Here is a 13,951-nt window from a genome sequence, read left to right on the forward strand (position 1 = left end):
GTTTATGCCTGTTTTACTATCACTATTGTTAGCTGAATTATTGTTGAAATAGGCTATGCACTTAACTACCCTCCAGAACTGTTTAGGTTGCTGTATGGAGGCTTGCTGTGCTGGGTGCAGTTATAAAGACTTGGTCTGCAGGTGTGCCTCATGGAAAGGAAGGTGTCATAATCCTATATCCCCTAAGAGGTTTTCCATTTTATCCAGGCTTTATCCCTGTCTTTAATAAGTTTCTTCCTGAAGGAGTCTAGCCAAAGTCATTTTTATCCTTTTAAGTAGCTTTTTTTATTTTTGGGAGGTGTTTACTAAGAATTGCTCCAGTGAGTTGAAAATGTGTGGAGTGGTTTCTAAGCAGTCAACTGGCTGTACTCATGTACTATCCCAGGCCAAACCCCCTGTATGCACACTTATTTCTTCCTAAAACTTACACTCTTTTAACTTAATCTTTCTGTACTTTAATACTGCACATGTAAATTTATTTCTCTATCACTAAGAAATCTCACTGGATGTTCTCCCATAACTATCATTTCTACTTGCTTATACATATTCTACTGCACCCTCTGCCAACTTTCTCTCCAACAAAACTCTCTTCCCAGGAAACTACTACTATCTATTTTCCTTCAATGCACCTCATTCTACCTACTGTCTCATACAACTACTTTCATTCCTCTTAAGTTCTAACTCCTGCAAAATACTTGCTGACTTTGTCATTCTTTCTCTATACTCCCAACTGAAAGGCACATTACACAATGTATCCACTGTTAAATGTGCAGTCTCTCTGTAATCAACTGCCTCATGTAAAAAAAATAAAAGAAAAAATAGGTATTTTATATAATGTGTTTTAAGTGTATTTTACATAATTTGTCTTTCATGTAAACTAAATGTATTTTACAGTGTCATTGTTTTTTATTTTATAAATTTACTTGCCCAACTTGTGGAGCATTTCTCCCCGGTCTGCACTGAAAATGGGGGAAAAAACATTTGGAACTTCCCATGTAAACAAAGGCAAATTAATAAAGAAACCAGCCTGATATACCACAGAACAGTCTAGATAACTGATTTCCATTGCACCTCATCTTTCTTTGGATTCTGACATGGGTCTAGTTTCAAGTTATATTTCCTATGGCCTTTGAATAAAAGGATACCTGAATTGAGCGGTGGTCATTCTGTGATTTAGATAAACAAGTTATCTCACTAAGTCATTTGGGGATGCTGGTGATGAAGAGGTCAAGGAGAGAATGCTTTCCTGTTTTTAGCTTAGATCTGGTGCAGAGGTCTTAACCATATGTGTGAGATTAAAATGAGAGAGAAAAGTATTAAAGTAATAGTCCTTGTTGGACAGAATGTACATATTAAAACCTACCAGAATGATAACTTTGCTGATTCTGCTAGTATATTTTATTAATATTGTTATTGTGATTTGAAGGTAGTTAATTAGCATGGAGAGGGATATTAGCTTTTGTTGCCAGTAGGTTTAGGGAGGGAGCATATGGCTACTGAGGCCAGGGACCCAGCTAGGGTTATTTTCTGTGGAGGGGAGCTGTGAGCTATTACATACATACATATATACACACATACATACATATGAATATTTCAAGCATGGGCATTAATGCCCTTCTAGCTTGCCAATATACCCAAACACTTGTTCCCAAAATAAGTGTCCAGGTTGTTCTTAAAAATATCTAAACTAGTACTTGCTTTAATGTAATTTGGCAGTCTGTTCCATGCATCAGCTACTCTGTCAGAGAACCAATTAGTACACTTTTCATTCCTATAGAATCTCCTACATAGGTTGTCTGATGATTATCTAGTACTTTTTGATAACCCCAAACATTCCCAGAGGTAGTAATCTCTAAATGCCCTATACATCTGAATAAGATCTCCTCTTAGATATCTATAACAGACACTGAACAAGTTAAAATATTTTAGTCTTTCATAATAGCTTAAATGTTCGCATCCATGGATGGCCTTGGTATATTTCTGCTGTACTCTTTCCAGTTTACTCATGCTTGTTTTCTTATAGGGTTTCCATATTGTTATTCCATACTCAGGTTTGCGTCTAATGGAACTAACAAACAATGACTTCATTATTTTTGATTACCTAGACTTTCTAAATCTTTTTATACAACCTATACTTCTATAACTATCATTAACCAATTGGTTGACATGATTAGAAAAACTCATAGCTGAATCCACCCATATAGCCAGGTCCTTAAATGAGTCTACGGTTTCAGTCACTGTGTGCTGTATTAAATCTTCACCTTTCAATTTATGTCTCCCAAATCTCATATGCTTAGTTTTTGATGTATTTATCAGCATATTATTCTCCTATGCCCAAATGGTCGATTTAGTCAAGTTATTTTGCAGACATGTCTTATCTGTAACACATGTAATCAGTTTACCCAGTTTTAGGTTGTCTGCATATAGACTGTAGAACACATCAGATGAAAAAGTTAGGTCTGAAAGATGCAATCTAAACAAGTAAGGGCCTAGGATAGAGCCCTGTGGGACACCCTGACTGTAACCAAGGATTTCACCTGTCCATTTGCTGAATGATACTTGCCATGTCCTATTTGTAAGCCATGCAGCTATTCATCTTATGAAGAGTACATCAATACCTAGTTGTACTAATTTACTGATCAGCGTTTTGTGTATGACCCTGTCAAATGCTGAAGTTAAATCTATATAAATTATATCACAGCACAGTTTTTCATTCATAGCTGTTATTATATTGATATAGAACATCATGTTACAGGTGGTAATAGATTTGTTTTCAACATATGCATGCTTATATATGGTTTCAAGTCCCAACCTATCCAGTTCTGACAATAACTTATCCAATATTACCCTCTCCATTATTTTTCCACAACATGAAAGTAGACATAAAGAGCTGTATGACTCTGGGTTTGTCCTACTCCCCTTTCCCTTACAGACAGGCTTAATAAGCTCATGTCTCCAATCTTGAGAAATCTCCCCATATTTATATGACCTAAAGAATAATAGATATTATGGTACTGTAAGTTCTTGCTGAAGTGTTCTCAGGTCATTGTTATTAATTCCGTCTCCTCCCTGTGCTTTGTTTGGATCCAGTTTGTGCAGTTCTTTTTCAATATAATCTAATTTGATTCCAGTATCTGGATTCAACTGGATGTCACTCGGACAACTTATCACCCCTTTCGTGGAGCCACAATGTTTTGCATAAGATTTTGTAAATATATCTATAATCTGTTGTGTCTGAGAATAAATTTTAGAATCTGCACACAGCTTATCAATTTGTGTGTCTTTACTCCTTCCACATCTTATGTATCTTTAAAAAAGATTTCTTATTCTGCTCAATATCTGTATATAAATGTTCTTCAAATTTTTCTTGATCTTGTCTCACACTATGCTTAATCTGTTTGTCCAACTTGTTTATTTCAGTTTTCAAAGTTGTAGTTTGACCTGTCTTCCATTTCTTAGTGATGTTTGGTTGTTTATTTGTTAGAAACAATCCCCAGCCTCTGCCATTAGGCCTGGAGTGCTGTGCAGGTATATGTCATAATCACTAATGATGCATATACAGTGGATATAAAAAGTGTACACACCCCTGTTAAAATGCCAGGTTTTTGTGATATAAAAAAAAGAGACCACCATAAATAATTTCAAAACATTTCCCACCTTTAATGTGACCTATAACCTGTATAATTCAATTGAAAAACAAACAAATCTGTTAGGGGAAAAAATATAAAAGCAAAAAAAAAATGTACAATAAACTGGTTGCATAAGTGTGCACACCCTTAAACTAATACTTTGTTAAAGCACCTTTTGATTTAATTACAGCATTCAGTCTTTGTGGGTACACACCTGCCATCAATTAAAGAGTTAAGAGATTAACCTTCCTCTGGGCCAGTAATCAAAGAGCCTCAATCCTCACCACTGACACTGGTAGGCAACATTCATTTAGAACAAAAATGGATACACACAGTATTTCAAATGTAGCTGTTTGCACCAAGCACAATTTCCCCTAAAGAGCACACAGAGAGCACACTCCAGTCCAGGGCCTGGGTTTTCATCTCCAGACCCCAATAAGACTCCACCTTTCAGTGCTGTGTCCCTGTTCCTAGTAACTGACACACACACACACACACACACACACACACAGACACAGACACACACACACACACACACACACACACACACACACACACACACACACACACACACACACACACACACACACACACACACACACACACACACTCTCTTTGAGATTTGATTTTCATAAAGAACACACACACACACACACACACACACACACACACACACCTGGGAAGGGCTGACACAGATTTACCCTCTATACCACCTGTGCCCAGACTATAAGGTTGATTCACTGCCACCAGCCAGCTACTTTAAGGCTCTTACCAGGGTACCCAATTACTTTTAGTAAAATTAATACTTATACAAATGGTAGTATTAACAAAGCAGCAAGACATTTAGTAGCATGTTGCCACAGTGACAAAAAATAAATGCAATTACTCTCAAAGGTTAAACTATTCTCTAAAAGACCAGCTACAATGAAAGGTTTAGATATATTTAATAATAAATAATAAAACAGAAAACATGAAAATACAGAATATCTCTTTACAATAAACATGAGTTTCAATTCACAGGAAATATGGAAAATAACAGAGATGGAATGATTCAGACAGATGAATAAAACAATATTTAACTAGTCTCACTGTATTTTTCTAACTGTATCCGCGGTGGTGGTTCTGCCATAGTGTTGTCGCCTCACAGTAAGACGCTGTCCGGTTTGACTCTCAGCTAGAGTGTCTTCTGCATGGAGACATGCATGAGTGAGTGTTCCTTCGTTGAAGGTTGTGCATCAGGGCTGGCAACTCGGTACATAAAAATCAACTGCCAATCAGCGACCCCTAACCGCGAAAAGCCAAAAGACACAACAACAACAACAACTGAAGAATTACTATTCCTTTGTTACTTATTAACCAAGGAAAGATGAAGTGGGTGAGTGGTCTTGTCAGTTCCAGAACAAAGGGCTGAGTGTCATTATCACATCTCTCACTAATATCTAAATATAATTTCAGTGCTGGCTACAGAATGACATCACATCTGGCCACCTGATTCTGTGGTTCCCGCACTACCCCCCTCTGACTAGAAGCTGAGCCAGGATCTAGCACAGATGTGTCACAATACACACCTAGGACTTTGCTAAAGTTAAATCCAGCATCTGGTGACTGTAAGACAATTCTAACCCTTTCATCCTTCCTGTAGAGACTAACCAGCCATTCTCTGGCACCCCACGATATCAATTAGTTCACCACTATGGACAATAAGAGCAGGATCCCAGCCCAGACATTGTGTTTCTGGCTGCATTCAGGCCTGTGAGATAATATCTTTATGGCCTAAACCAAGTCATTTCATTTCAATCTATTTTTCTTAAGGTTAGCTGGGCTGAGCTTAACCCCTTCCCTTCCAGCATCCTTTATTAGCATATATACATTTCACCATTTACAACAGTATGACATAGATGTATATTTTTTATCCAGCAGGACCTACTGTTGATGCATTTTTAACACAAGCAACTTTACAAATACATTTTTAACACACACATCTGTACAAATCAGTTTGAAATCTAAATGACATAAAATTCTTTACAAAACTCCAGCTAGTTATACTGACGTGTTACACATGTACTACCCTACTCTCTCTGACAAAGCTGGCATTACCCCACATTATCACAACATCTCTAATCAACCATCGATCTAAGTCATGTCTAGGGTAACCTTTCAGCTCTTGTAATTCCTCTGCTGTCATGGTAATTATGACACAATCTATACTTTCTAGTATATTATTTTTGAACTATTTTAGATATGCCCTTCTTAGAATATTCAAAATATGCTTAAGCTTTCCAGGTTGTGACTGTACATGCAAGTCATATTTCTACAATGATAAAACATCCTTTGCAGGCAAACCAAAACTTTCCATAAGTGAAATCATGGAATTTCTGGTGTCTTCTCTAATTTGTTTTAGCATGTTAGTACTGTAGACAGATAAACTACAGGTATGCCCTCCTGTAACAGAACTGTACCTAGCCTTTCTTGTCTAGCATTAAGTTTCAAACTGAATACAGTGTCAAGTTAGCATCTCAGAGTTGGCACCACAATTACTAGACATGCCAGCAACTCAAAAATTTCTTCCAGATTTCTAGCTAACAGAATACTGCATCATGATGTAGCAGCTTTCTTAGTAGTACTGTGATTCTGACAAGTAAGACTGAATGTGGGCAGATACTATGTCATGCCTAAAGTTCATATTCACATCATCTCTAAGTCTGCTGGCATTTGAAATCCATTTTCTATCTATACATGCCCAATGTATTTTAAAGAAGTTCATAGGTGTGTACTAGGGTAATGGCCCTGGGGCCTTTACATGCCTAGCCCATAGAAGTGCCCTGGCATTGTGCCACCCGTCATTAGTTCCCAGTGCCTCTATCTAGTAGAGCCACTGGAGTGATCCTCGGGGTGAACTTTCTATTTCCCAACCACTCATCAAGATTTCTTTTGAAGAGGGCTAGCAAGGTGCTCTGCTTGACATGTATAGGAAGTATATTCCATAGCATGGGCAGTCTCTGGGTTATGAACTTGTCGCTCCAGCATGTTCTGTTGATTGTCGTAATGAGGTTGAGGTCTCTGGAGCATGTGGTGCAAAGGGAGTGGGATTTCTTTAGATGTAGCATTTCTAACAGAGCTGGGTCAGACATGGCTTTGTAAGTCAAGCAGAGATCATCTCTTAGAAGATGGTATGAAACAGAGAATAGCTGGAGTTTTTTGAGTCTGTCCATGTAGGACATGTGTTTAAGGCCCAGGATCCTCTTTGTGAAGTACTTTTGTAGCCTCTCCAGCTGTTGCAGGTGTCTAGTGCGGTAGACCCCAAATGGGGCATTATACTCTATGATTGGTCTAATGATGGAAGAGTAGAGAGAAATGATGACTTCTTTCTTCCTGGACACAAAACCCTTGTTAATGAAATGTGCCACACAGAAGGACTTTCTGACAGTGGCAATGTCGTGGTTGAAGGAGAGGTTGCTGTCAACCTGTGTCCCCAGATCTCTTATAATGCCTTCAGTGGTCAGTGGGCTCCCATTGATGTGGTAATTAGTGGGAACTGAGTTTTTCCCAAAGGGGATGACAATGCATTTTTTGGCATTAAGCTTAAGGACATGGTTTTGACACCAGTCATTGGTCTCAGTGAGGCCTTTCTGTAGGATGTCTGCATCACTGGGGGAGTTAATAATGGCTCCTAGCTTGCAGTCGTCTGCAAATTTGGTCAGCCAGAGTCCCTCCGTGTTGGCATGAACTTCTGAGAAATAGATGCCAAACAGGAGAGGACCCAGGACTGATCTCTGTGAGACTCCACTCGTGACTGGTCAGCAGTCTGACTTGGAGTCCACTATTTTCACACTGTGTGTTCTATCTGTGAGCCACTTTTCAACCCACCTAACAATATAGGGGTTGATGCCTAGTCTGGTGAGTTTATCAGTAATTCCTGAGTGAGGAATGGTATCAAAGGCCTTGGCCAGATCGAGGTAGGCTGTATGAACTGCCTTACCTTCATCCACCGCTCTGATGACTGACTCAAAGAAGTCAACCAGGTTGTGCAGGCATGATCTACTTTTCATAAAACCAAATTGCGTGGGATCTAGAGTTTGGAGATTCCCTATATCCTTGTTAATTAGGTCCACGATGATGCGCTCCATAGCCTTACATATCAGACTCATCAGACTAATGGGGTGATATTTTCCAGGGTCTGTAGTCGCTCCTCCTTTATGGAGAGGGATGGCTGTAGCAGTGCACCATTTGGTAGGGACAAAGCCTGAGGTGAGGATGTGAGTGAAAAGAACACACAGTTGTGGTGCCAGTTCACTTTGTAATTCATGTAGAACACAGCTAGGGATATTGTCGGGTCCCAAGGAATCTGTATTCTTGGCCTTAGACAATGCAGCTTTAACCTGTGCTGCAGTAATGTAGGGTGTCTGGCATTCTTCTGGTATTGAGATTGGTTCTTTGGGGGGGGAGAGGTAAAGTTGGCACTGAATTTGTCGGCCAGTATGTTGGCAATATCTGTTGGCTCAGTATAGGAGGTACCATTGTGCAGTAACTCAGAGCAAATCTGGGTATTGTAATGGAGATTCTTGATATAACTATAGAAGGCTTTGTGATTGCTTTTAGTGTCTGCCGCAATTCTGCCTTCATAGCTGGCTTTGGAGGTTTTGATGAGGGAATCTCAACTTTTTGTTGAGGCTAACAAGGGAATTTTTCCAGTCTTGGGACTTCACCTTTTTCTGCAACAGTTTCTTCCTTCTGTTGTAGACATTATTAATGGCAGGAGACCACCAGACTGGCTTCCTTTTTTTGGAGGAGAGCGCCTTGGTTCTGTTGGGTATGGCTAGTTCCATGCATTTATGTACGTGTTCGAACAGTGCATTGGTGTATGATTCAGCAGCCATGCATCTATTTTCCATTGGCATGGGTGCCATGAAGTTAGCCACCTCTGTTTTTAGGAGTCCAAAGTGAGCTTTGTAAAAATTTTTCATGGTGGATACCTTTGCGGGGGTGTGTGGGTGAGATGTGGATTTCCACGGTGATTAGTTTGTGGTCAGATCTAACCAGGGAGGAATTGACTATTGGTGTAGAGCAACAGTTGAGCACGTAGGAGTCCTTCTCAATAAATTTTGGTTAAGAAATCAATAAAACTGCTTAAATCAAAAGCATCTGCTGAAAAATATATATGAATTATCCTTTTATTTGCACCACAGAAGATTTTGTCCCGCCAAAACTGGAACTTCTTCAGATAAACCATCTTATAAAATAAAATAATTTTAAAAGAACATTGAACCAATCAAATTTCATAATAAAACACACCTTCGCATTGTAACCAATAAGGTTAATGTTATAACTGAATGACATAGGCTAGAGGCAAAACACGCCCCCTCCTAGGACATCTATAGGTGTTTAATATTAAACCAATGAAATCGCATAGTAGGGTACAATAACCAATAACCTTCATACTAAAACACAATCACAGTGACAGACACGCCCCTCGTATACATGCCCGTAACATAACTTCATTTCTTTATACTGTTCATAAATTTTATTAACATTAAAAATACCTTTGTATTAAAACTTTAAAATTTATTAAACTTTTATTTCAGTAACCCTTAAATCGTACCTAAACTGGAACACAGTTGAATGACACAGACTAGAGGTATATACACCCTCTCCTATACACTTCAGTGAGTGATTAACAGTGAACCAAAGAAATTGTGTATTAAAAACGTGATAACCAATAACCTTTATATTATAAATCAGTCATATACCTTAATAATATGAACTAAAATCAACCACACCTCTCCTATACACTTCTATGAATGATTACCATTAGACCAATGAAATCATGTACTGAGGCGCGATTGCCACAAGCATTCAAGTAATAACTCAATCGCATACCTGAATGCCATGAGCTGTATTATTCTCAATGTTTTATTAACAACAAAGTTTCTTTCATTTTAAAACATTAGAAAATATTTATTAAACTTTTATTTAAACATCCCTTAGTTCGTTCCTAAACCTAAAAAATAGCTAAATGACACAAACTAAGGACAAAAACTCCCCTTTCTTTACACTTTTTAATGGGATTAACATAGAACCAATGAGATTGTGTACTATAACACGATTGCCAACAACCTTCATGTTCTAATTCAATCGTATACTTAAATAACACGAGCTAACAGCAAACACTACCCCTCCTATGCACTTCTATTAGTGGTTAACATTGAACCAACTGAATCGCCTACTAGGACATGCGAAGGTGTGTTTTATTTTCTAATTACTCTGTAGAGATGTTATTGCTTATATACTGGGATGTCAAGCAAGGGAAAAGGTAGAAGCAGCTTTAACCATGTTTTAATTACACACTGAACATTAGGCTCAAACAAACCAAGGCATCTAGTTCTACAAAGTAATTGTGAAGATCAGGAATATCTATGTACATTATTAAAATGATTATTGATTTAATACCATAACTGATTTAATTAAATAGAACGTTCTCCTATCAGCTGTCCCACTCTGCCCTATTCTAGTTTCACAGTTATTTATCTAACGCTCAACAAGCTGTAAAATCGGAGCATGACTTCTCTTCATTCCTTTCAGTCTCTACGAGAGTACCGCAGGTATCTATCTTAGGCCCTCTATTATTCAATATTTTTGCCAACAAAATGTACACAGCTACCAAACAGGCAGAACTAGTTCAGTACACAGATGATGCCACCTTAGTCTGCTCAGCATCAACAACAGACACCTTACTCAAAAAATGCAAGCATCCTTTTATATCCAAAGAATGTTGGTTACAAAACTACAATCTTCTCCTAAACCCAAACAAACCCAAATTAATGTTATTCACACCAAATCATTTCACTGCTTTAAAAAACCCATTTAAAATTACATCAAAAATAATACAGTGATTGTGTTACTACCTCACACCAAATTACTAGAAGTAACAATAGATGGCACTCTTAAATATGACCAGCATATTGCCCAAACCATTAAAAAATGTCAGAAATTTGGATTCCTATACAGATCAGCACCCTATCTCGTTAACAAGGCTAGGAAATCCATAGCAACTACATACCTCCTCCCAACACTCCTATATACCCCCCCCATACTAACTAACTCCAATGTAACTCAAAAAAACCCCCCACAAAACTTGAAGTTTGCTAAAACAAAATAGGTTGGAGTTAACCTTTTCATGCATTCTCACCACTGCATAGCACTCAAACAGCTAAAAACAGCTGAAGGTCCCTCATCAACTTCACTTCTTTCAACTGTCCATTGCCCATACTTTAATTCACAAACCAGACAACTGCTCAGACCCCCACCTGCTCCTACAAAAATACAAACCAAACAGAGATTTAAATTCAAGGGACAGAGTCCTCATCTGTATCAGAAATCCTCAAACTCACCTGGTGACTTCCTATATTCCAACTATGTCACAAAACTATTGAACTCTATTCCTCTGTAAATCAGAATGATAGACAATCCAACATTCTTTAAAAGCCAGCTTCGGGATCATTGAAACACTTCTTGGCTCTCTTCCTGCTGTGCTCCTGACTAAACTCAGCCTCTCTCTAAAAGCCCAAAAGCCCTCTCCTCTCTAAATCCTCTTAAGCCATCTCGTCTAACATTAGTGTCCAACTTTTACTTCTTTAGTTACACCAAATCAAACTCTACTTATTCTCTGAATGACTGGCTTACTACCCTTGTTGTCCCAACTTATGTATACAGGTATTCACCACTATCTTAAACTGCCACTTTATGGATAGTCCACACCTGATGCCCTAAAATATTGTACAGAATTAGCAAGTATGTAGTTTTGTATTATTACAGTCTGTATCTTGTTTTGTATTTTGTACCCTGTATCTTAACTTGTATTTCTTCCTTTGTAATTGGTATATTGTTATAGGTTCATAGGTGTTTACTAAACTAATGACCACATGGGCTTTTTAAGCCAAGCCATGCAACCCAAATCTCTGACAAGTTCTGGTACCCCTGATAAATGTAAGCAGGGGCTTAGGAGATGAAACATATACAAGCAGGGGCCTGGTAGATGACCAATTTGCAGGCTGCCTGTGTCCATTATAGAAATAGTTGTCAAACCAGGGATGAATTTCCCATTTCCCATACAGTTGTCAAACTAACACTTGAATTGGGTTAGGGAGGAACTCTGCTTTACATGGCTGGGGTGTCTGTTCCAGAGAAGGGGCAGTCTGTGATACATACCTTTCTCCAGTAGGTCCTATTTATATCACAGGTAAGATTTAAGTCTTTAGAATTGGTAATTCTGGTGCTGTTTGTTTTGCGGGTATGCAGGAGGTCCATCAGGGTGGGGTCTGACAATGCCTTATATGCCAGGTGTATATCAACCCTCAACAGCATGCAGGCTACAGAAAACAGGGAGAGGGCCTTGAAGTGGTATGCACAGGACATGTTATTTATACTTTGTATTCTTTTAGTGAGGAACCTCTGTGGACATTCCCATTGTTGGATATGCCTGGTTAGGTACATACCAAAGGGGGTATTGTACTCAATTACAGGTCTGCTGAATGCCGAATACAGTTGAACAATGACTTATTTGGGCTTAGATACCATACCTTTGTTTATAAGTTGCACAACATAGAATGATTTCCTCACTACTGTAGACATGGGATGGTCAAAGGCTAGACTGCTGTCTGTGTGTCCCCAAGTCCCTGACTACTGGGTCAGCTCTTACGGATGTATTGTCAATATGATAGTTACCAGGGGTGGATGACTTCCCAAAGGATACTGTTATGCATTTCCTGTCATTTAGTTTTAGTCCATTACTCTGGCACCAGTTGTTTGTCTGTGTCAGCTCTTCCTGGAGAACATTTGTGTCAGTGGGGGATTCTGTGACTGATTCTAATTTGCAATCATCTGCAAATTTAGTCAGTCAGTGGCCACTGGGATGTTATTAGGAGCTTTTTCTCCCTGGGCCTCCAGTGAAAATGAATATTCTTTCTCATCTGAGTTGGACATTCCTGGTAAACAAATGAGTAAATAAAATAAAATAAATAACAAGACAGGAGGGATGTGACATAGTGGTTTCTGGGTTAGGTTAAGTATATCAATAGCTGAAATGCTATTTAAAGCGCTACTATGGTTAATCTTTTCTACATACTAATGCTACTGCATGTCTGTAAGTAGATAGTATTATTTTATTTGTTTTACCACAAAATAACATGGTAGGGGTTACCCTACTGATATGATTCTGTTTCTTGAGCACTGGCTTCTTCTTCCCATGAAACATTTGTTGTCCCAGTAATATAATGTGGGACTACCTTTCTGTTTTTTTTTCAGTTTAATTTCTTTGCAGATCCTATAAGTAGATTATTTTAGCCATTCTGAGCTTTGGTATATGACAAGCTCCTTAACAAGTGTCTATATCTCTTTTCTTGTTTCAGTAACAGTGGTTACATTCATTGCTGTTTAAAAGCTCCAAGTATATTGTTTGCAGTTATCCTTTCTGAATTTATCTGATGCTTCACATTTTTGTAACAGAATTAGATATTTTATACCAGTCAAAGCAAAATCTTTCAGAAAATCAGAAATGTTACAAAGAACCAGGGAGAAGAGACAGGTAGCAGCACGGTGGCAGTAGGCACGATAGCTGGGTATATTTCTACTCAATGTGTGAATTAAGAAGTCAAGGAAACAAAGTTGTGCTAATAGCTGAAAATCAGATTCCTAAGGACTAAAACTTTCAAAAATAAATTTTCATAAACATACCTCTTTTGTTATGCAACCGTCTTTGTTCAGGTCATAAAGGTTGAAGGCCCAGCTCAGCCTATCATTAATGGTCCCTCGTAGAATAATGGATAAGCCGGATACAAAATCCTATGCAAAAAAAGGAAAAATGGCTTGAAAAAAAATCAAAATGTGAGCTACTAGAAGTCACAAAATGTGCTACTCTAAATAAGTCAGTAAGAATACATACATTTTGCATATTAACAAAAACAGAAGGCTAGATTATTTTGAAATGTTGAAAAATCACGAGCTTTAAGGCTTAGTAGAGAATTACAAAGGAACTTGAATCCAGTGGCTGTGGTACCATATTTGAATTTTCTGAGTGCTTCATATAAATGTCATTTAAAATGCCTTGTTGTAGAACTAGATCAGTAAAAGCAGAAGTGATTTCCACAATTTTACTAGTCTAGACTGAAAGAAACAATCAATTAGCCTGTAGCTATCACTGGAAGAGATGAAACAGCTTCCCTCATTTCTAGTGTTAGCTGGATGATATACCCCCTATTTACTCTAGAAATGTATGGCTTTACAAACTTTTCATTATCTTAGACGTGGCTAAGCAGTTACCGGATAAC

General features: G+C 38.2%; 1 protein-coding gene across 2 annotated transcripts in view; it reads right to left on the reverse strand.

The window, feature by feature from the left end:
• KCNIP2 (potassium voltage-gated channel interacting protein 2) overlaps positions 1 to 13,951 on the reverse strand; it is a 664,190-nt gene that overhangs the window by 71,418 nt on the left and 578,821 nt on the right. For both annotated transcript variants that reach the window (XM_044056265.1, XM_044056264.1), the window contains exon 5: positions 13,359 to 13,466. In XM_044056265.1, the coding sequence (XP_043912200.1) occupies positions 13,359 to 13,466 (108 nt within the window). The remainder of the gene's footprint in view (positions 1 to 13,358; positions 13,467 to 13,951) is intronic.

Source organism: Protopterus annectens, chromosome 14.part0, assembly GCF_019279795.1.
Source record: "Protopterus annectens isolate FY-2018-M chromosome 14.part0, PAN1.0, whole genome shotgun sequence".
NCBI classification, from domain to species: domain Eukaryota; kingdom Metazoa; phylum Chordata; order Ceratodontiformes; family Protopteridae; genus Protopterus; species Protopterus annectens.